This window comes from Daphnia carinata, chromosome 1 (assembly GCF_022539665.2).
Source record: "Daphnia carinata strain CSIRO-1 chromosome 1, CSIRO_AGI_Dcar_HiC_V3, whole genome shotgun sequence".
Classification (NCBI taxonomy): Eukaryota; Metazoa; Arthropoda; class Branchiopoda; order Diplostraca; family Daphniidae; genus Daphnia; species Daphnia carinata.
Genome location: NC_081331.1, coordinates 13553838 through 13571980, shown reverse-complemented (window position 1 = coordinate 13571980; position 18143 = coordinate 13553838). Strand labels below are relative to the sequence as shown.

The 18143-nt window shown below is 40.9% G+C and overlaps 2 protein-coding genes across 4 annotated transcripts in view; one reads left to right on the top strand and one right to left on the bottom strand.

Moving 5' to 3' along the window:
• The window catches only part of LOC130691643 (aminopeptidase N-like), a 95658-nt gene that overhangs the window by 62454 nt on the left and 15061 nt on the right, over positions 1 to 18143 (top strand). The window lies entirely within an intron of this gene.
• The window catches only part of LOC130691646 (cAMP-specific 3',5'-cyclic phosphodiesterase, isoforms N/G-like), an 80055-nt gene that overhangs the window by 55740 nt on the left and 6172 nt on the right, over positions 1 to 18143 (bottom strand). Inside the window, exon 1 of one of the 3 annotated variants that reach the window (XM_059494630.1) lies at positions 17480 to 17919. The exons of 1 other annotated variant lie outside the window; for it this stretch is intronic. In XM_059494630.1, coding sequence (XP_059350613.1) covers positions 17480 to 17910 — 431 coding nt within the window. In that variant the 5' untranslated portion in view covers positions 17911 to 17919. Of the gene's footprint in view, positions 1 to 5603; positions 5777 to 17479; positions 17920 to 18143 lie in introns of those variants that run through there. One more of the 3 variants, XM_059494641.1, reaches the window with a different exon arrangement.

Genomic DNA, 18143 nt, shown 5'->3' with positions numbered 1-18143 from the left:
TCGGGCTCAGTCTTGATTTGGACAATAAGACAAGCGACGAACGAAAAAAAATAGCTTACACATTACAGTTAGTTATGCAACAATGGCAAGAGAAGAGAGAAAGGGATACGGACAAGAGCATTAAGTGCTGCCGAGAAAAAGGGTCAGCTGGCTGCATTAACATTTTACGAACAGCCCATTTAAACGAAACAAAAAGGAGACAAAAATATTATGCCATCGACTTTCTTTTCGATTTATAAAATTATTATTATTATTATTATTATTATTATTATTATAACCGCCGAGAAATAAAAAAAAAAACATAGGAGGAGGTTCATGTTCCTTAAAAGGATATCGCCGCAGCCGAATGAATTAACCGGGGATATTACAACAATCGCGACCCACAAAAAAACAAAAACAAATGCAGCCAGAAGGGAGAAAAAAAAAAAAAACAACCAAAAACGGACTGCGAAATGGGCTCATTCAAAACAAGAGTCCCCCCCCCCTTTCCTTGTTCTTGACTTGAGAACGTTTCAACAACTTTTTTCGGCTTCTTCTTCCTTATGTGCGACTTCTTTCTCATTTGCTTATTAAAGAAAAGAGTCAATACGAGTTAAGGAATAAACTTGAATAAATAACAAAACCGTTGACTTTCTTTTCGTCGTCCCCTTCATTGACCCAAACCAGCGATAGGGTTGATTCACGTCTGTATATCTCTACTGTACGTCTACCCATCCGCTTGTTAACCATTTTTATTCGTGTAGATGCCCTTAGTGGTGACATCGTTTCGTGACCAAAACCTCCCCACAAGCTATGGCTTAACCAAAAAAAAAAAAAAAAAAAAAAAAGAAACGCGCATTTCATGTTGACAGTTAAAAAAGAAACATATGTGACCAACTGGACAGCTGTACAAGTTGGCACAACGCAATCCCCAAACAAAAAAAAAAAAAAAAAAAAAAAAAAAAAGACTATAGAATTTTTTTTCGCCCGTCAGTCGTTCAGGCTCCATTCGTTTTTGCATCTCGAGAATGAAAGACTATTTTTACGGCTGTTTTAATTCCAGCGCTTTTTAGTTTGTAGACAACGAGAGATAAGGGCCAACAATAAAAAGGGCGGACTATGTTGAACAACAATAGGTTTCAACAGCGAAATTTCTTTTGAAATACGCGTGGACACGAAACGAAAGGCAATCGAAATCCCGAGTTGCCACAACACACGCGTAATCAATGATTCAAACTCGATTTCACCGACCCTTGTGAATTACTCAAAAAATAAAATTTCAATGGCATTTTTGCTTAGGATTTTTTTTTTTGGGGGGGGAGGGATTTAGATATCGATAGTGGGAAAAAAACCGGTCTAATCTAGTAAATATCAATTCCATCATTCACAATAATTGAAGGTCTATGTTGAGTCATTGATCGATACATCACGTTTGGCAGTGACGTGACTGCAAAGAAACGTGGACAATGTTGTAGGCCTTCGAAAAAAAAAAAAATAATACAACCTGTCCCAACATTGAAATAATAATACGATAGACAGGCGGGTAAATGATGGATTTATGGATGGATGGATGGATTGCAAGGAGTGGAGCAACATTGACGGATGTCAAGGGTCATTGGAATTTTGAGCGATGTGGTACGATCGTCTCACTCCCTGCCAGTTCCCGTCAAGTTACACGAATACGAGCGTATTTTTTGGGGAGTTTTTACTCACGACGAGCCGGTGATCACTTCCGACATGTTGGACGTCGACGATTGGCGACTGCTGTACCAAGCGGCGCTCTCGGTGAACGTCGATGACGAAACGCTGCGCCGGAAGTGGGTTGTAGTCAAATTCTCGCTGTGACGCCATTGGTGAATCGACGAACTTTGCACTTCGCGGTAGTTTTCAGCGTCTTCTCCTGCCGCAGCCCCGCCTTCGGCTTTCGAAGAGCGCGGGATTTTCAATTTGGGCAAAATGAGCGTCTTGCCTCGCCGATGACGCAACGTCGACGCAAAGGCCGACGTGAACGTCATCTCCGATTGCTGTTGCTGTTGCGCTTGAAAGACGGTCGAGTGATGGGTGACCGATGACGTCGTCGACGAAGGGCTCAGCAATTCCAGTTGCAGCGTCGATTGCGAATTGCTCGGCGACAGGCAATTGTGACGCGACAGGTGGTGATGAAGTTGCGGCTGCTGTCGGATGGGCGTAACCAGAGTTGAAGCCAAACTGGACGAAGCCGATGACGACATCTCAGACGATTGCATCGTCATCTCCGAACAAGTCGTTTCGCTGCGTTCGGCCGACTCGACAAAAATTCGGCTTAAAGGTAACACCAGTTGATGCCGGACCGAACTCGATTTCGGGGTGCTCGTCTCCATGTCGATTGCGATTTTGTCTTTTTTTCCTCAGCACCTCTTCTATTATAATCCCCTTTTTGTACTCCTCCCTTTTAATTGATGCAACAAGACAACATCCGTTCAAAAAAAAAAAAACAGACAAATACTATGGTACCAAACAAGTCGGAAGTTCTAACCCGCCCTTGTTGTTGGGTATTTACAACACCGAGACGCGGAAACGATCGTTCGGAGACTCTCATTGGCGATGCGAATGGAGGAATGAAAGATAGATTAAATAGTCCCACGCTCGCAAAATAAACAGACGTCCTCGTTTCGCTCGTGGCCAAATCGACTACGACACAGCGCACGCGCACGTATTCGTGCACAGCGTTTAAAAGCTTCCTTATGCTGCAGCATCCCCTAAAGGTTTTAATCTTCTTGTTTTGTTCTCTGCGTTTTTTTTTTTTTTTGTTTGGGTTGGACTTGTTAGATTCAAACTTTTTCCTCTCCTTTTGGTATCAGACGACTGTTTATTTCCGTGTGACTGTTTTAACGATCAGCCCTTTCTTTTCTTTTTTTTTCTTTTAAAGGACGACGCCAGACAACAAAAAACTATTTCGAGCTGATGAAGCATAACGGTATGGTCTTGTATGTATGCATATAGGAGATGGTGAACCGACACGTCAACAGCTGTTTATAACCGAGATGTGGAATTACCGGCTAACCTATAATCAAGTACGTGCGTGGTGCCAAGCGACAGAACCAAACCGCCTGATTTTCTTTTTTTTTTTTTTTGACATGCTCATTTTGAAACCTCCCACCTAAACATCCGCTGCTTTTTTTTTTTTTTTTTTTTCCTTTTCTCGGTTGTTCCGCAAATATTTCCACCGATGTCGACTACGTTCGAGATTCTGTTCCACCATGTGTTTGTCAATCAACAACTTAGTCAAGCCATAACAACCCGAGCGTGAAAGAACTCTAATCCCGCTGGTGTTCTTCGTTTGATGTGCAGGCAAACGAGACAGCACACGTCGAAAATATCAAAGAGAAGTAGGGAAAGGTAAAAACAAAATGCTCAGATGATTTCCCAAGAAAAACAAAACAAAAACAAATCGCGCAAGAATGCGCGTCGTCAAAAGCTGAATGAAACGCATATTCGTAACACACGGACGCACATTAGACGACCAACTACGAAAGGCAAGGCTAAGATTAAAAACTGAATGTTTATATAAAGGTGAAACTGCTTTGGATTGATGACGACTCTTGTCTGCTCTGCCTTCCCTCTTTAGGTTGTACATTAGATGTTGAACCTCCTGGTGCGACAACTCTCGTCCACGGTCGATAAAAACAAATAAAATACAACCCCCACCTTTTAAATACAAATAACGACGGGCGATTTCTTTCGGGTTCTCTTTTAAAACGTCTAGAACAAAAATAACAAATAGCAACAAGCAATGGGATCAGCGATGACGTTCGTACTAGTTCTTCCAAAGATTTCTATCATTAAAAAAAAAAAATATTCTTGCGTTAAAAGACCAAGTGTTGGCGGATGTCAAAGTTCTATGTAATGGTAGGAAGAAGAAAAAATACGTGAGGGGAGCAACGATCAAAGCTGGCCGAACATAAAAGGAGTGAATTTCGTTCGTTCGAGTGCGAGGGAAATGCCATTGGCGGCTGCCGGTGATGGGAGCTCACAAAATAGAAGAAAAAAGGGGGGAAGTAGACCATCTGTAGTGGAAATGTCGACAAAAACACACCCAATGTGGAGAGGCAACTTTGCCGAAACGGTCGCAGAGTTTAGCGACATCACTTTGGAGGACGCGCAAATTGAATAAAGTTGGAGAAATAAGCCAATACATAGTCGCAGTCTTTAATATGTACTACTTCGCGTAAGCAAAGTAATGAACGAGACACTACAGAAAGAGAGAGACGGTGAAAATAGGGGGAAGTAAAAACGGAGAAACGAATTCTTCCGGACGGAAGCAATGATTTAATTCCACGTAAAAAAAAAAATAATAATAAATAAATAATGTGATGAAAACTGCATGAACGACGAAAAGAAATGATGTGCTGTCTAATCCACTCGGATGTTGCCGCAGTAAATAACGTTCCAGTTGTGAACGAACGATGTTTTCCCGACCCCAATGGATCGGATAGAAAAAGATGTGGGTGTAAGGGACATAATATAAAAAGGAAGACTAGATGGAAAATAACCCGGGGTTTGAAAAGCGCGAGGATGTTTGGAGAGAGCGTGCAAGCAAAAAAAAAAAAAAAAAAAAAGAAAAGAAAGCGTTACCCCCCCCCCCCCACCCCACCCCGCCCCAAGACGGAAAGAATGAGTGTGCGTCGCATTCATACTGGCGAATGATTCTTCGATTCGAGATTGCCGGAGTGCCAGTGACAATAGCGACCGCCAGTAGTGGCTTCTCTCTTTTGAATCTTGTGTACCACGTCCCCAACCCCCCCCCCCCCTCCACCTTCTTCTCTAGTCTTACGATCGATTTTTTAAGTTATCAGATTGTGCGACTACACTGCCAGAAGGACGGATGAATAAAAAGAATAAAAAGCAATAAGTAAAAGGGAGAGAAAAGGGGGATATGTGTGTACTTAGAACGAACTATATCTTCCTTGTATGACTTTGTTAGACTCCATAAAGCCGTGCCCACTTCAGCCCGTACGTTGGAGGCAGAAAATAAGCACTCCTATTTGATTCGCTACATTGACCAGGTTATATCAATCTCTTCCATCATCACGGCGTTTTCTCATTTTGGTAACGTGATCGATCCATTTTTTTGTTTTTATTCGACGGCTTGTTTGTCGTTGTCGCTACAAATAAGCGAGGGTAGCACATGATACGCTGTCGAACAAGTTCATATTAAACGCGCTACCCGTGTCTAGCAAACGAAACGAGTCTGCGGGCCCATCGCGGGAAATTTCGAGAAAAAAAAAAGGAGGGGGGATACGAAATGGATTTTCAACTGAAAATGGAAATGAAATTTGAAAAAAAAAAAAAAAAAAAACGAAATGGGAGAAGGGACGAGAAAACTGGATTCCAATGCTTGCAGCACTCGCTTCCACTATTCAATTCCAACGAGATTGGGTCGCCGTTCCGCATGCCAATGAGAGTCTCGATGCGTCGCCTTCGCTCCATCGTCTCCAACAACATTTCTTTGCCCCCTTATTAAAACATACTTCGTATGCAAGTGTGTTTCAAATTCTAATTCTAACTTGTATAGCGAACAAAAAAATTCAAGAAAATAATGTTTTAAAAAATGTTAAAAAAACAAAACAGAACACGAGTCTTACGGGAAGGTGTCGCGTGTCAGATGAAGTGCAGCGTTCAAACACACACACAAAAAACGGCGAATATGATTGGAGTAGTCAACAATTTTTTGCGTGCAATCAATCAAACTCAGCCACACCGAAGCGTTGTAAATAATCCGGCAGAAATGTAAGCAATTTGTTGATCTCAAATTGACGCTAATACACGACTAAGATATTGGCAATCGAACCGCCCCTTCTCGGTGAATGCCGAACGAAAACTGAACCGGTTTAAAAAAAAAAAGAACACTGCAACACTCGAGTAAAGGACAAAGTCACGGGACTAAGAACAGAAAAAAACAAACAAACGGGAGCAAACCAAAATGAAGACACAAAACACAAAATAAAGATACTATAAAAGCAAAAAAGCAACAACAGTTGTGTGGCTCACGACACGACCCACGATGGAATGAGACGGAAAGCGGAACAGTCTGCCTCTATTACTTACACTTCGGGTGGGGTGGGGAGAGGATAGCAGGAGAGACGCAGCATGAGGAAAGGGGAGGGGGGTCCTGTTTAGAGATGCTTTACCTGTAGAGCGTACACTGTTCGACCTTTCCTTTCTTTTCTCTCTCTTTCTCCGTTTCGTTCACATCCGAAATCCCGAGATTCGTGATTTTCGGCGCAGGCCATCTGTTGGTCGAACAACAGACTTCGTGCTAGCGCCACCACAACAACAAAAATAATAAGACGATATTTTTTAGAATGCATATTACCATAATAATATGCTGTCAGCTTTTACTTGTTTTTGTTGATATTTTCTGTTTTCTCGTTTCTTTTCTTTTTCTATTCGTCTTCGGAAACGGGAATGTCGGCGCTCCATCATGCACATATGCTACATGCATTCATCATGTACCCACCGCCGCCGCTGTTGATGCAGCCATCAAAAACCGCACAGTCAGAATTTTGAGTAGCTAACGAATCAATGAGTCGAAAACATTCTTCAGACTTGGCGGCGCCCAAAAAAAAACAAACTGCGCACCAACAACAAACAACATTCTTCTTCGTCGCCCTCAATTTCGAAATGAGCTGACGCTACATCTTGTGAAGTGAGGATCACACAAGAGAAAATGTGTGTCAAACGAGGCTGCATCATTGTCAACATTGGCTACCCTTCAGAGAGTGATGTTTTGCGTCGTTAGACGGTAGACGAGTTCCAAACGATCGAACCGACAAAAGATGATTAGAACAACCGCCAAAACTTCGCGATTTGGCAACGATCGATCGATGCGCATTTGTGTGGGATAACATCAACTCATCAAAACGAATGAACCAACACAATCTAGATTGCCCAAAGACAAATGTTCCGATTCATCGCATTGCATACAGAACGGTATCAGACGTCGTTCAATATCGAATGCATTTTAGACGATAGATTTTAATCGTTGATTAGATTTCCAGATGACGGCATCTTCGCAATGCACTCCATCTGCCCAGGAAAACCAAGACGACATTTCTCGCCTATTCCCACGCTTGGCTCTTTAATTGTTAAACCATATCGAATTTCTTCTTACGTTTGGCTAAGCGCAAAAAATAGAAAAAACATAGGCTAGTTCTATTCAACATGCGAGAAGAAAGACAAGAACACTCAAATCTTATACGAAAAGAAACCTTTTTAAATGATGCAGTGATTGAAGAAGTAGGAAAAGTTGTCAAGGGGAAATATCAAGAGCAAAAAAAAGAAAAAAAAAGAAAAAAAAAAGGGAAACCTTTTCCATCTCGGCTCTTGATTTTCGCTCATTCATGGATCACGTTATACAGATGGCCCATTTTGCCTAAAGACGCATCGAGAAGAACACGAAGGTAAGGCAAAAACAAATTAAGAGAAAAAGCGAAAGAGAGGAGGAATTGATAGGGCAAACTGATGGAGGTAAAAAGGGACGGCCGCTTTCGGGTATTCATGCGATTTAATGAGCGATCATATCCGACGCCGTGTGGATAGAAATAAAACGACAAGAAAATGGCGTCTCCGCATTTCAAAACATTGCATAACAATTGGCAAACTATTCTTTTTGCTTCCCGCTTTTTTCGTAGTACGTGTGGTAACACAAGCGGCCTTGTAGCATAATTCTCATGTTACCGTTACGATCACGTTACTTACAGCACGAAAACGCGTGTAACTTTCCATGCAGAGAAATGTAAGATCGGCAAAGATCCTTGAAAAGGTGAACACACACACGAAAAAAAAAATAAAATAAAATAACAGAAAGAAGCCGACGTCGGCAGCGAATACACAAGTGTGGGAAACGTGTAGACAAGATGTTTCGAATGTCCAACACATTTGCATCCATGTAATAATCCCGCCCTTTTGTTTTTCCCCCAACTAGCGAACGCGTGTAAAGCAGCCGCCGCCCATGCTGGATGTTAAATTTCACCCGACCATCCAAGTGAATAGGAATCGACATGCAAAATAAGCCACGCGTAGCTAACCAAGATGCCCTTCTCGTCGACAAAAATGCCAAGATTGTTTTATTAATTATTTAATAGGAGAGCATTGTCGTATTACGTAACACGAAATCTGCCACCATGGGAAGACCTCCTCAGTACAGAACTCTATTAACATAGAACCGGACGGGGTGAGGGAGTAGCTTGCCGTTATTGCATTTCAAGAGAGATAGAAATCTTGTCATGTGTGAACGTCGAAAACTTGTACAACAATGGAAATCAATACCCGTCGCATCCCAGTCGCCCAATTTAATCGCCAGGGTACAATTGACGCCACTCTCGGTTTGATGCACTCACGAATTTTTTTTTTTTTTTATTTAGAAAAAAAAAAACTATTAACTTTTGACAGTACAAACGAAGCCTGGGACGTCTAAGTGGCAAGGTGATAACACGCGCAAACGTATATGCACAGCAAATATTTTCACATTTTCTATCCGTGAAAGACGGTGGCAGTTTCGCCTCGAACGTGATGGGAAACTCTCATTGACTTTGAAGAGCTCTCACCTTGCAACATAAAAAAAAAAAATCAATTACGGCTTTGCTTCAGGCTGAAAGCAATCATTAATTCTATTCTGTCGTATAACAAGCGTTGATTGCAGATTTATTGATTTGCCCAATTTTCTTTTTTTCCTTCCTCGTCATCGACTCTCTTTCTGGCTGGCGGTAATAAAAAAAAAAAAAACTAACATTTTTCTAACCCCTTTTTCGGTTATATACTTCATTAATAGACATCTCTATTCAAGTTGAAGAAGAATAATAAAAAATAAATACATTTCCCCGTCGATAAAATTAATAGCAAATTTTTTTTCTTCCCTTTTCACACTTATTAAAAAAAAAAAAAAAAAAAAAAAAAAAAAAAGATATTATCGACGTCATCGCAGCCCGGAGAGAATAGGACAAAGTGCTACGAGCAAACGAAGGAAAATATGGAACTGCAAACGGAAAAAAAGATCCACATAACTTCGTTTCCACTTCAATTCATTGCCAACGTCGTGTGCACAGTGCTCCACCACGCCCCCTTCCCATCCGTACTATTATCCGCGGTTCACGGGGCACGCGTTACGAAGCGCTTCTAGTGATCAGAAAATAGGAATGAGGGGTGAAAAAGAAAAAAAAAAAAAAAAAAAAAAAAAAAGATGGGAGAAATAGACAAGACGGTGAAGAGGGAGATCGACAGAGAAGTGCAACTATTCGTGTAATTTCGTTCTCCCGCTGCACAATTGTCGCCGGCCCGGCAGACTGTTTTATAGTTACGTCGACACTCACACGCACTAAATTTATATAAACGAGCCTTTACGAAGGAGTAAAAAAAAAAAAAAAAAAAAAGAACAAATCTGAAAGTGTTCACGTCCTTAACCGTTCAAATTTGTTACTGTCGTATTCTTGCCACACACACACACACAAGAAAAAGAGGGGGTGGGGGGCAGTGTGCGAAATAAATCCGGTAAAGAATCGCCCTTCAATTATTTTGCCTCTGTGTAAGTCACGCAAATCTGATCTCGGGCTTATAAGTCGCGAGCAAAGAACGACATTTTGCATGTACGACCAACGTGTGTTACACACACACACACGTCTATATCGTAATTGGATAAATACACAATGGTTTATACGGCTTCTATCAACAGAGCGAAACGGTTGAGCGAACATGGGAAGCCACATGACACGGCCGTGACTCACGTTATTGATATGGCAATGTTAGCTACCCGCATTTGCATACCGTCTCGGGAGATGCAAACCCACACCGTCAGTTCCAAGACAAAGAACACGACCACCCACTAACCGTAAATGGTTTTTTGTTTTGTTTCGTTTGTTTTGTTTTTTTTTCCTCATTTACTAAAGAGCAAAAGACGGCGGATGCGCTAGTTCAAAAAAAGTTTCACACACAAGCGCGGGTACAAGACATGGAAGAGAGGTACGAATTTATGGAGTGACATTTTTTTTTCTTTACGGGTCAAGAGTTTCTCGAATCATTAAACAGCCACAGTCTGCTGTGAGCCTACGCCATTTCAAAGACTCAAATAAATTAGCATACGATGGCAATGCGCGCACACACACACACACACACACACACACAGTTTAATCCCTTCTGCGTATACGTAAAAGCCACCGAGGTAATTCCAGAAAGAGCTAAGCTTCCTCCTACAAAAGAAATACAAGCTAAAAAAAAAAAAAAAAAAAAAAAAACAAGAAAAAGTTCTATGAAATATTCAAAAGAGTTTCAACTAAGAGACCGGAAGAGGCCGGGCCAAATAAGAACGAAGAAGGAATCCCATTAAAAGATTTGCGCCAGATGTTTAGGATTGACTATGTATGTACACTGAGATACATTGAAGAAAATAACGAAATAATCGATATCGATTCAGACTATCATTTTTTTTTTTCCCCTCCCGACTTTGAAAACAAACAAAATAAATTGCAACGATCTCTTGGCAGCCGAAAGCATCCTCCCCCCCCCCTCCCCTATCCTTTTTTGGGTTGTTCTTGGCGAGAATGAGTGCTAATCTTGATGTTTCTTTTGAAGATAGACGATCTCTAGCGCGCTCCGCATCCGCAAAAAGAGAAAAAGGGAAAACGGATGGAGGGGGGAGGGGGTGGGGGACAAAGGAAACAAATGAGAAAATAAGGGACACACCATGATGAATATCTTCCAGCAGCTTGTTACACAGAAACAGACAAAAGCTAAATACATCTTTCATTTTTTGTTTTTTTGTTTGTTTTTTTTTTTTTTTTTGCCTTTCGCCTCTCTTGATATATTATTCTTTTCATACGCTACCATACTTTGCCTTTCTTTTTTTTTTTTTTTTTTTTTTTTTTCATTTCCGGCCCACGGTATTATCTCTAGATTTAATGCGGCACTGACGTCACGCAATGCGAGCCGCAGATTTAAAAAAAAAAAAAAGAAAAAAAACAACAACAATATAGCGACGGATCTCGTTATACTGAGCTGGCGCTCGTCAACTGTCCGATCAGATCAACTGCCTTTCGCGATAGGTTTTTACTGAAGAGGGGAAGAAGAATACGAAAACTTGCGCGTATCCAGAAAGCCGCAGCCGTCAATCGTACAACGGGCAGGCCCATGCGTAGCAGTTGAAGAAGACTGAACAATAACAAAAGCGAGCGGGTGGGCTGAAAGAGAGTATTAAAGAACCATCATCGACTCGAAAGTAATAATAGCGCCCATCGTTTTCAGTTACTGCGACGGACGTCGAGCGTATTATTATTCACCACGTCCGAGGGCGTTAGAGACAAAAGGCGAATCGTCTGGCTTTATTTCCCCATACAGTCGACGCATAGGATTTGACGTCGATCCGCCAGGGCTTACGGTGAGCCCACATTGCGCATTAATGATTACGTCTTTTAAAGAAAATGTTAAGCAATCATTTCCTTGTTTCATAGGTACCGCATAAAATGAACAGCGCCAAAATCAAATGAAAAAAAAAACAAAAAAACATTTCGGAAATGCCAAAAGACGGACGGTACGAGCCTCATTAGCTTTGATGGTCAAAAACAGTCGAGATGAAAACGCGATTAACGAGCGCAGGGCAGTTTGATTTATGTAGGGCAACGTCTGACAAATTAGAACGCCTCCCACTTTTTTTTTTTTTTTTTTTTTTTTTCGTTTTCTTTCTGCCGAACACGCGAATTGTCCTCGTGAAAAAAAGAAAAAAAAAAAGCGAACAACGTACGCTAGTAATGAGCCATTTGGGAGTCGAACTAAATGAATGCGCTGTGCAAAAATGTACGTAAAGGCTATGCGCGCCGGACCTCAGCTATAAACCGCATGCCACGAATATCCATACCGGGCAATCACCGCCCAAGCGACTGCAACGGTCACGTAGTGCCATCAAAGTTGATGGAACGGGCGGGAGCGAGTAGGACATCATTTAAAAGCAATCGTGGCAACTCTGACCTGTTCTGAAAATAACCAACTTTTGAATTCGTTTCAATAAAAGAAATTTTCTTTTGAAAAAAAAAAAAAAAAAAAAAACAGGAGCTAAACAAATGAACTCGACAATGAAAAATTAGACATTGCATAACGTGACGTAAAAAGGTGCTGTTGATATTCAAGATCAGGTTTTACAGCCAAATTACATTAAGAAGATTGACGAGCATTCTTCCAGCGAACCCGAAAACCCTTCAAAGCTATTTTGTCTATTTAAACTGCGAGGCAAACAAATGTGTCAACAAACAGAGAAGGGCCGACCCGCACGACCTTAAGCATCCATTATGTACGAGAACACTACAGCAGAGCACACTGGCGTTAAAATAAAAATAAAAATAAATAAATAAAAAGAGTAGCAACTCAGAAAAAAATGAATCTTGACATTGTCGATGGCTCGACTTATTTGCACGCCAAAGGCTAACCGATTTTGTAGGGCCCCATTTCAACGGCTGGCTGATAAACATATGCCACATTATACCGCATATGATGCGATACTCGTGTACGCATAGTTTCATCGTTCCATGTTCACGCATTCGGTCAAAATAAGAAGACAGTACGAAAACTCAGGCATGCCCATCGCATGCACAACATCCAACTTTACATTCCTGTCGTTCCTTCTCGTTTTCCTTTTTCTTGTTCACTGGTTTTTCTTTACGGTTGAAAGGCACAAAAAAAAAAAAAAAAAAAAAAAAAAAAGAAGAAAGAGAAGCGAGACAGTAGAAGAGGACCAGGGTATAAAAAAAATTGCCTAGTGGCCCTGCCGGGCAAACGCGCATGCATTACACATGAGCCTTTCTAGTCAACGACTGATGATTGCAAAAGTCAGTTGCGTTTTTTTTTTTTTTTTCAAAAAAAAAAAATATTCTTCCACGACTGTCGATTCTTTTTTTTTTCCCCCTCTATAATACAGTTCCTTGTATAAAATATACGGAGTCCATCGGCGCAACCCCAGTTGAGCTCAAAGTTGTCCATCTCCGAATTAAATATTCATATAAAAAAAATTTAAAAAAAAGGACTACACAACTTGTGCATTGCACCTCGTTAGCGGAAGATTCGCCGCCAACTTTCTGCTTGCCGAGTGCCCAGCAGCAAAAGAAAAAAAAAAGGACGGCCTTTACACATCGAACAACTAGCACGTCGCCCTCATTAAATGACGCGCTTGCCGTCGATGCCAACTTGTTATCAAACGATATTTGATCATAGCACTTAAGTGTCCCATTAATCCCGGATTGTTTATGACGTTCATCGGATTAGGAATCGATACGAACACGAAGCGACACATGAACCCCCAGCTTTTTTAAAAAGAAAAAAAAAAAAAAATACGACAAAACAAAAAACGCCAATTTATGCGCCCGGTAGGGCGATGAATTGATAAAAAAAAAAAAACGCAAAGGGAAGTATGACATAAATACAAGGTGAAGACGATAAATAAGTCAGTAGAACGGCCTAGATATCTCTTTAAGAGGTATGATTTTGGAAAGACCTTCAGGGTGTGTGGGTAACAGCCGTCAAAGAATAAAAAAAAAACAAAAAAAACAGAAAGAGAAAAAAGGAACCCGTCCATGGCCATAAGGTACACACACGTAATCTTTTTCGCCGATTGAATAGAGCAGCGGGTACGTCCTTTTCGTATGACGAAGAAAGACAACGGGATAAATGAACCGAGGATGAGCTTGTCCTTTTCATTTCGAGTTGCTGTCACCGTGTGTGCCGCCGCAACGGGTTCTTAGTCTTTCGCTGACACTAGAGCCTTATATACTTTCGTACAAAATACGAAGTAGATCGAGTCTTGATGTCTATTGCATCGTTTCCATGTGTCACGATCGATATGGTATTAAGAGCCAGCCTTTTATACCCCCGTCATCACCATCGGCCACACCCAAACGCGTCCTCCAACGTCCTCGTAAAGAAGAACGTAGCCCTCGAGTGACCTATGCATATGTTTATTTCTTTGTCCTTTACAGATACGCCTGAGCGATGGGATTTTCACAATAAAAAAAAAAAAAAAAAATAGACAAACAGCCAAAGAGTATTAAGCGACGTAAGATTTTTTTTTTTTTTTTTTTATCACGAATCGTCGCATAGATTGGGAGCAAAGATCGGTTCCTTTTTGTGTGTGTGTGTGTGTCCCTTCTGGCTGTTTGGACGAGTTCCTATTTTCTTATTTTAGATTTCCTTTTTGATATCCGCTAACGTCAAGAAGCAATATTTGCTAAAGCAGTTTGACAGACTTCTATTGCGTTCGTTCAACTTCGTACACGCAAAAGTAAACAAACGGAGATAAGAGAAAATAAGAATTCGACCCATTTTATTTTTTCTTTTTTCCATGAAAAAAAAAAAAAAAAACCGATACGTACATTTTTTATTACTTCAAATTGATAAAATAAAGCGGGAGCACTATACTATAGCGAAGCAGCCATTCCAATGAGCCGCAAAAAAAAAAAGAAAAACAAAAGATACGGCGCATGTTGAAAAATTCATTTAACGAATCGATGAAGAGTTCAAACCTATACGTCGCAGCATGTTAAAAAAAAATAAATAAATAACAGAATTGCGGGACTTGGATATGCAAATCCAAAATGTCGGGCTACGCATTCCGCTTATTCATTTTACTGGTAGGAAAAAAATAGCGGACAAAGTGAAACACGGCATTTCAATTTGATAGCGTTTTCACGGCACACAAGAAAAGGCCCATTGTACGTCGCTAGTTGCAACAAAGAGCGTTTTCCTTGGACGTCGTTGTCTTTTTTGTTGACGCTCTCCGGCGTCTAAACAATAACGACACGATGGGTCTCGTCAAGAAATCAGCGGCACAACATCAACGAAATATTTTCTCAACAAACAAAACAAAAAGCAAACTTCAACTACAAAAGAAAAGTCTCATCGGATACGATCGATGAATAGACACAAAGACAAGGAGGGGAATCGGTGAGATAAAGACACGCACTATCGACATGTAGTAAAAAAAAATAAAATAAAAATAAAATAAATAAATAATAATAATAATAAAACACATACCGCAAACGCATCGATGCTGGGCGCGAATATCATCAATCGAATGTCTCTCCCTACATTTCGGTTAACCGCGGGACTCCCGAAAGATAAGAGGAAAAATTGCATTTTCATATTTTTTTTTTTTTTTTTTTCGTCGGAGCACGAATAATCAAAGAAGAAAATACGAAAGACAGTAGAATTTCAGCTGCTGGTTGAGCCTCTATGGTAACAAGCAAAAAGCGAGCCGCCTTTTTTTTTTTTTTTTTTTTTTCAAAAGGCGCTAGCATCCGAAACAAAAAGAAAAGGGTAAAGACTTTTCACGACTTTTTGGCGCCTTTGACAGGTGGACATAATTCATCCAAAAACGAGACTCTTTTATTACTGCCCGTCTTGTTTCTACCTATAGTCCTCCTCTCCAAGCACGGCACGTAAAGACGTCAAAACTGAGAATCTAAACACGCAGTAGGTATATACTATTACCTAACATTTATTTATTTATTTTTTTTTTTCTGTGAGCTACTATCCCATCCCGCCAAAGGTTTTTTTCTTTTCTTTTCTTTTTCTTATTTGAACCGGCATGACGAACCACGAGAAAAGAAAAGGCGCGAGATAATGCGGGATAGCGGTTCATCTTTAACACCAATCTTTTCTATCACGCGCATAACCGACATTCTTGAACCGAGGAAAAAAAAAAAATGAAAAAATTCCGATTAAAAAAACACTGCAGTTCAACATTTCGTTTTCACATTCCACGAACAGGTCTCCAATAAGAACACGTCACGGCAAATCAACGCAGATGTACATTCAAGTGCGAGCAACGTTATCAAGGCATTTTGTTTTTGTTTTGTTCTTCAGAGTGATTACAAAACGGACAGTTGGTAACAAAAGATGATTGCAAACAAACAAAAATCCGCATCAATTTCGACTGATCAAAAAGCATTGTGCATTAAAAAAACTTACTTACTTTAATGCTGAAAAGACAAAAGAGCGGACACACCCTTCAATCTATCGTATTATTGGGTCGTAAATAACAATGTGCATTGCGGTCAAAAACTACTTTGCTTTTTTCAGGGCAAACGTCCACTCTTCGCATACTTGGGATTTGAAGGGGAAAAACGACTGTCACGCCCCAAACAACCCGGCAGCACAGCGTTCCACATTTAGCCATAAAAGATATAACAAGAGAAAGGCAGTAATTCATAGTCATACAGAATTATTTTTTTCTTTTTTTTTTTTCTACTGTTTTTTTCTTTTTTTTTTTTTTTTTTTTTTTATACATCGAAAATGGCGGTACTGAAGTCTTGACATCGGCCAATAAATCTAGATCAGAAGCTTGTACAGACTCTTTATGTTGTATGCGCATAAAAATAAATAAAAAGAAAAAGGTCGCCATCGACCCATCTTTTTTTTTTCTTTTTTTTTTACGTGAGCGCGCTCCATAGCCTTCGCGGCATCTGATCTTTTTCTCAAACTCCATTCTTCCGTCTCATCGCCTTTCTTTAGGGGGAAGGGGAAGCAATAGAAAAAGTGTGCGATGGGTACGGTTATGAGCATCTCTCTTTCAGGGGAATATAGCGAGAGATGTCTAGTATATAGACTATTCCGGCGGATTGACCACCGCTTCACCAGTTTCTTCACAGCTGGGGCAGGGGGGGCGGGGTTAGAGAGAAAACAACGTGTCTTACGTAATCCAGTTGCAGTAATGAAACGAAAAGGGCCCGAGAAACAAAATGTCGAACGCGAAACAAGAGAATGATGGATTGCATTTCTCATTTTCTATTATGGCAGTCGATAAAGGACCTATGTTTGGCTAGTTTGATATTCAAACCCGTCCCAACTATAAAAAAAAAAAAAAAAAAAAAAAAAAATTAAGCAGCGAAGAAAAACGAAAAACAACGAAATGTTGATTTTTATTTTGAAAGCGGCGCCAACCCAAAACGAGTGAAAATTTGTTAAACAAACAGCGAAAGAAAAAAAAAAAAAAAGATAAAAAACAAAGATACTGAGAAACATTTTAAAACAAAAGATAAAAAAAAAAAAAAATAAAATAAAACAAGTTTCTTTGTTCTTCTCCTACAATCAACGAGATACCTCTGGCCTTTTCCCTTCTATTTGCCTATTGCACGAGATGAAAACTAAAGATGATGTGCTGATATGCAAGACTGCATGATTGAAAGCAACAAAAACAAACGCTGTCATCTTTTTTTGTTTTTTTTTTTTTTTTTTTTTGTTTTGTTTCCCAACCAAAGAACAAACAGAATCAAAAACGATAAATTATGCCCAGCGAGTTTTTCGGGGAATGCTCGCACAGCTTTGCAATACGCAATCTAAGCGAGACACACACGCGTGGGTAATAATATAAATAATACAACTGCCCGTCGCCATGTGTTTTTCTTTCCTAGCCACATTTCTTCTCTCTTTTCCGAAAGAGAGAAAAGAGAGGGAACAAAATAAGGCCAGCATTTGCAAAGAAATGTACCTGCAAATCCAGCTGTGCCGTCTACGGGGCACTTGCCACGGGACGGCCAACAGAGACGATCCGAGCCCTGCGCCGGTGGTGGCGGGCGTAGCAGCGTTGCTACTGCCAGCGCCGGCCATCATCAATTGTAGGGCTCCTTCGCGCGGCAGATTGCCTCGATTCTCGTAGCGTCCGTCTTCGTTGTCGTCATCGTCGCTCATGACGCACCACGTCAGCTGCTGCTGTGACCGCTGATGGCCTTCTTCTTGCGCCGGCTGATCTTGCTGGACGCTACTCGTTTCCATCGTATTGTCCTCGTCGTCGGCACAATCTCGACTACAACTAAAACTCGAGTCGCCTTCGCTGGCCGACGCATCATCCACAGCGTCGCATTGACGGATCATCGGCAGACTGATGTCGCCCACGCGCACTTCTGGTACCAGCCAACTCATTTTCGAACAACGAGAGAGAGAGAGGGAGAGATTGGGGTATGGGGGGGGGGGGGTTGGGCCAGTTCCCTCTTCTTTTTTTTTTTTGATTCAATTTATTCCTTCATCGCTTCCGCGCTTTATCTCGCAAATACACACATGCACGTCCAAAACTCCGAAAGCCATCAGCATTTCAAAAGCATCCCGACGCAGGCATTAAATAACTGCATTCCCCCCCCTCTCTCTCTCTCTCTCTC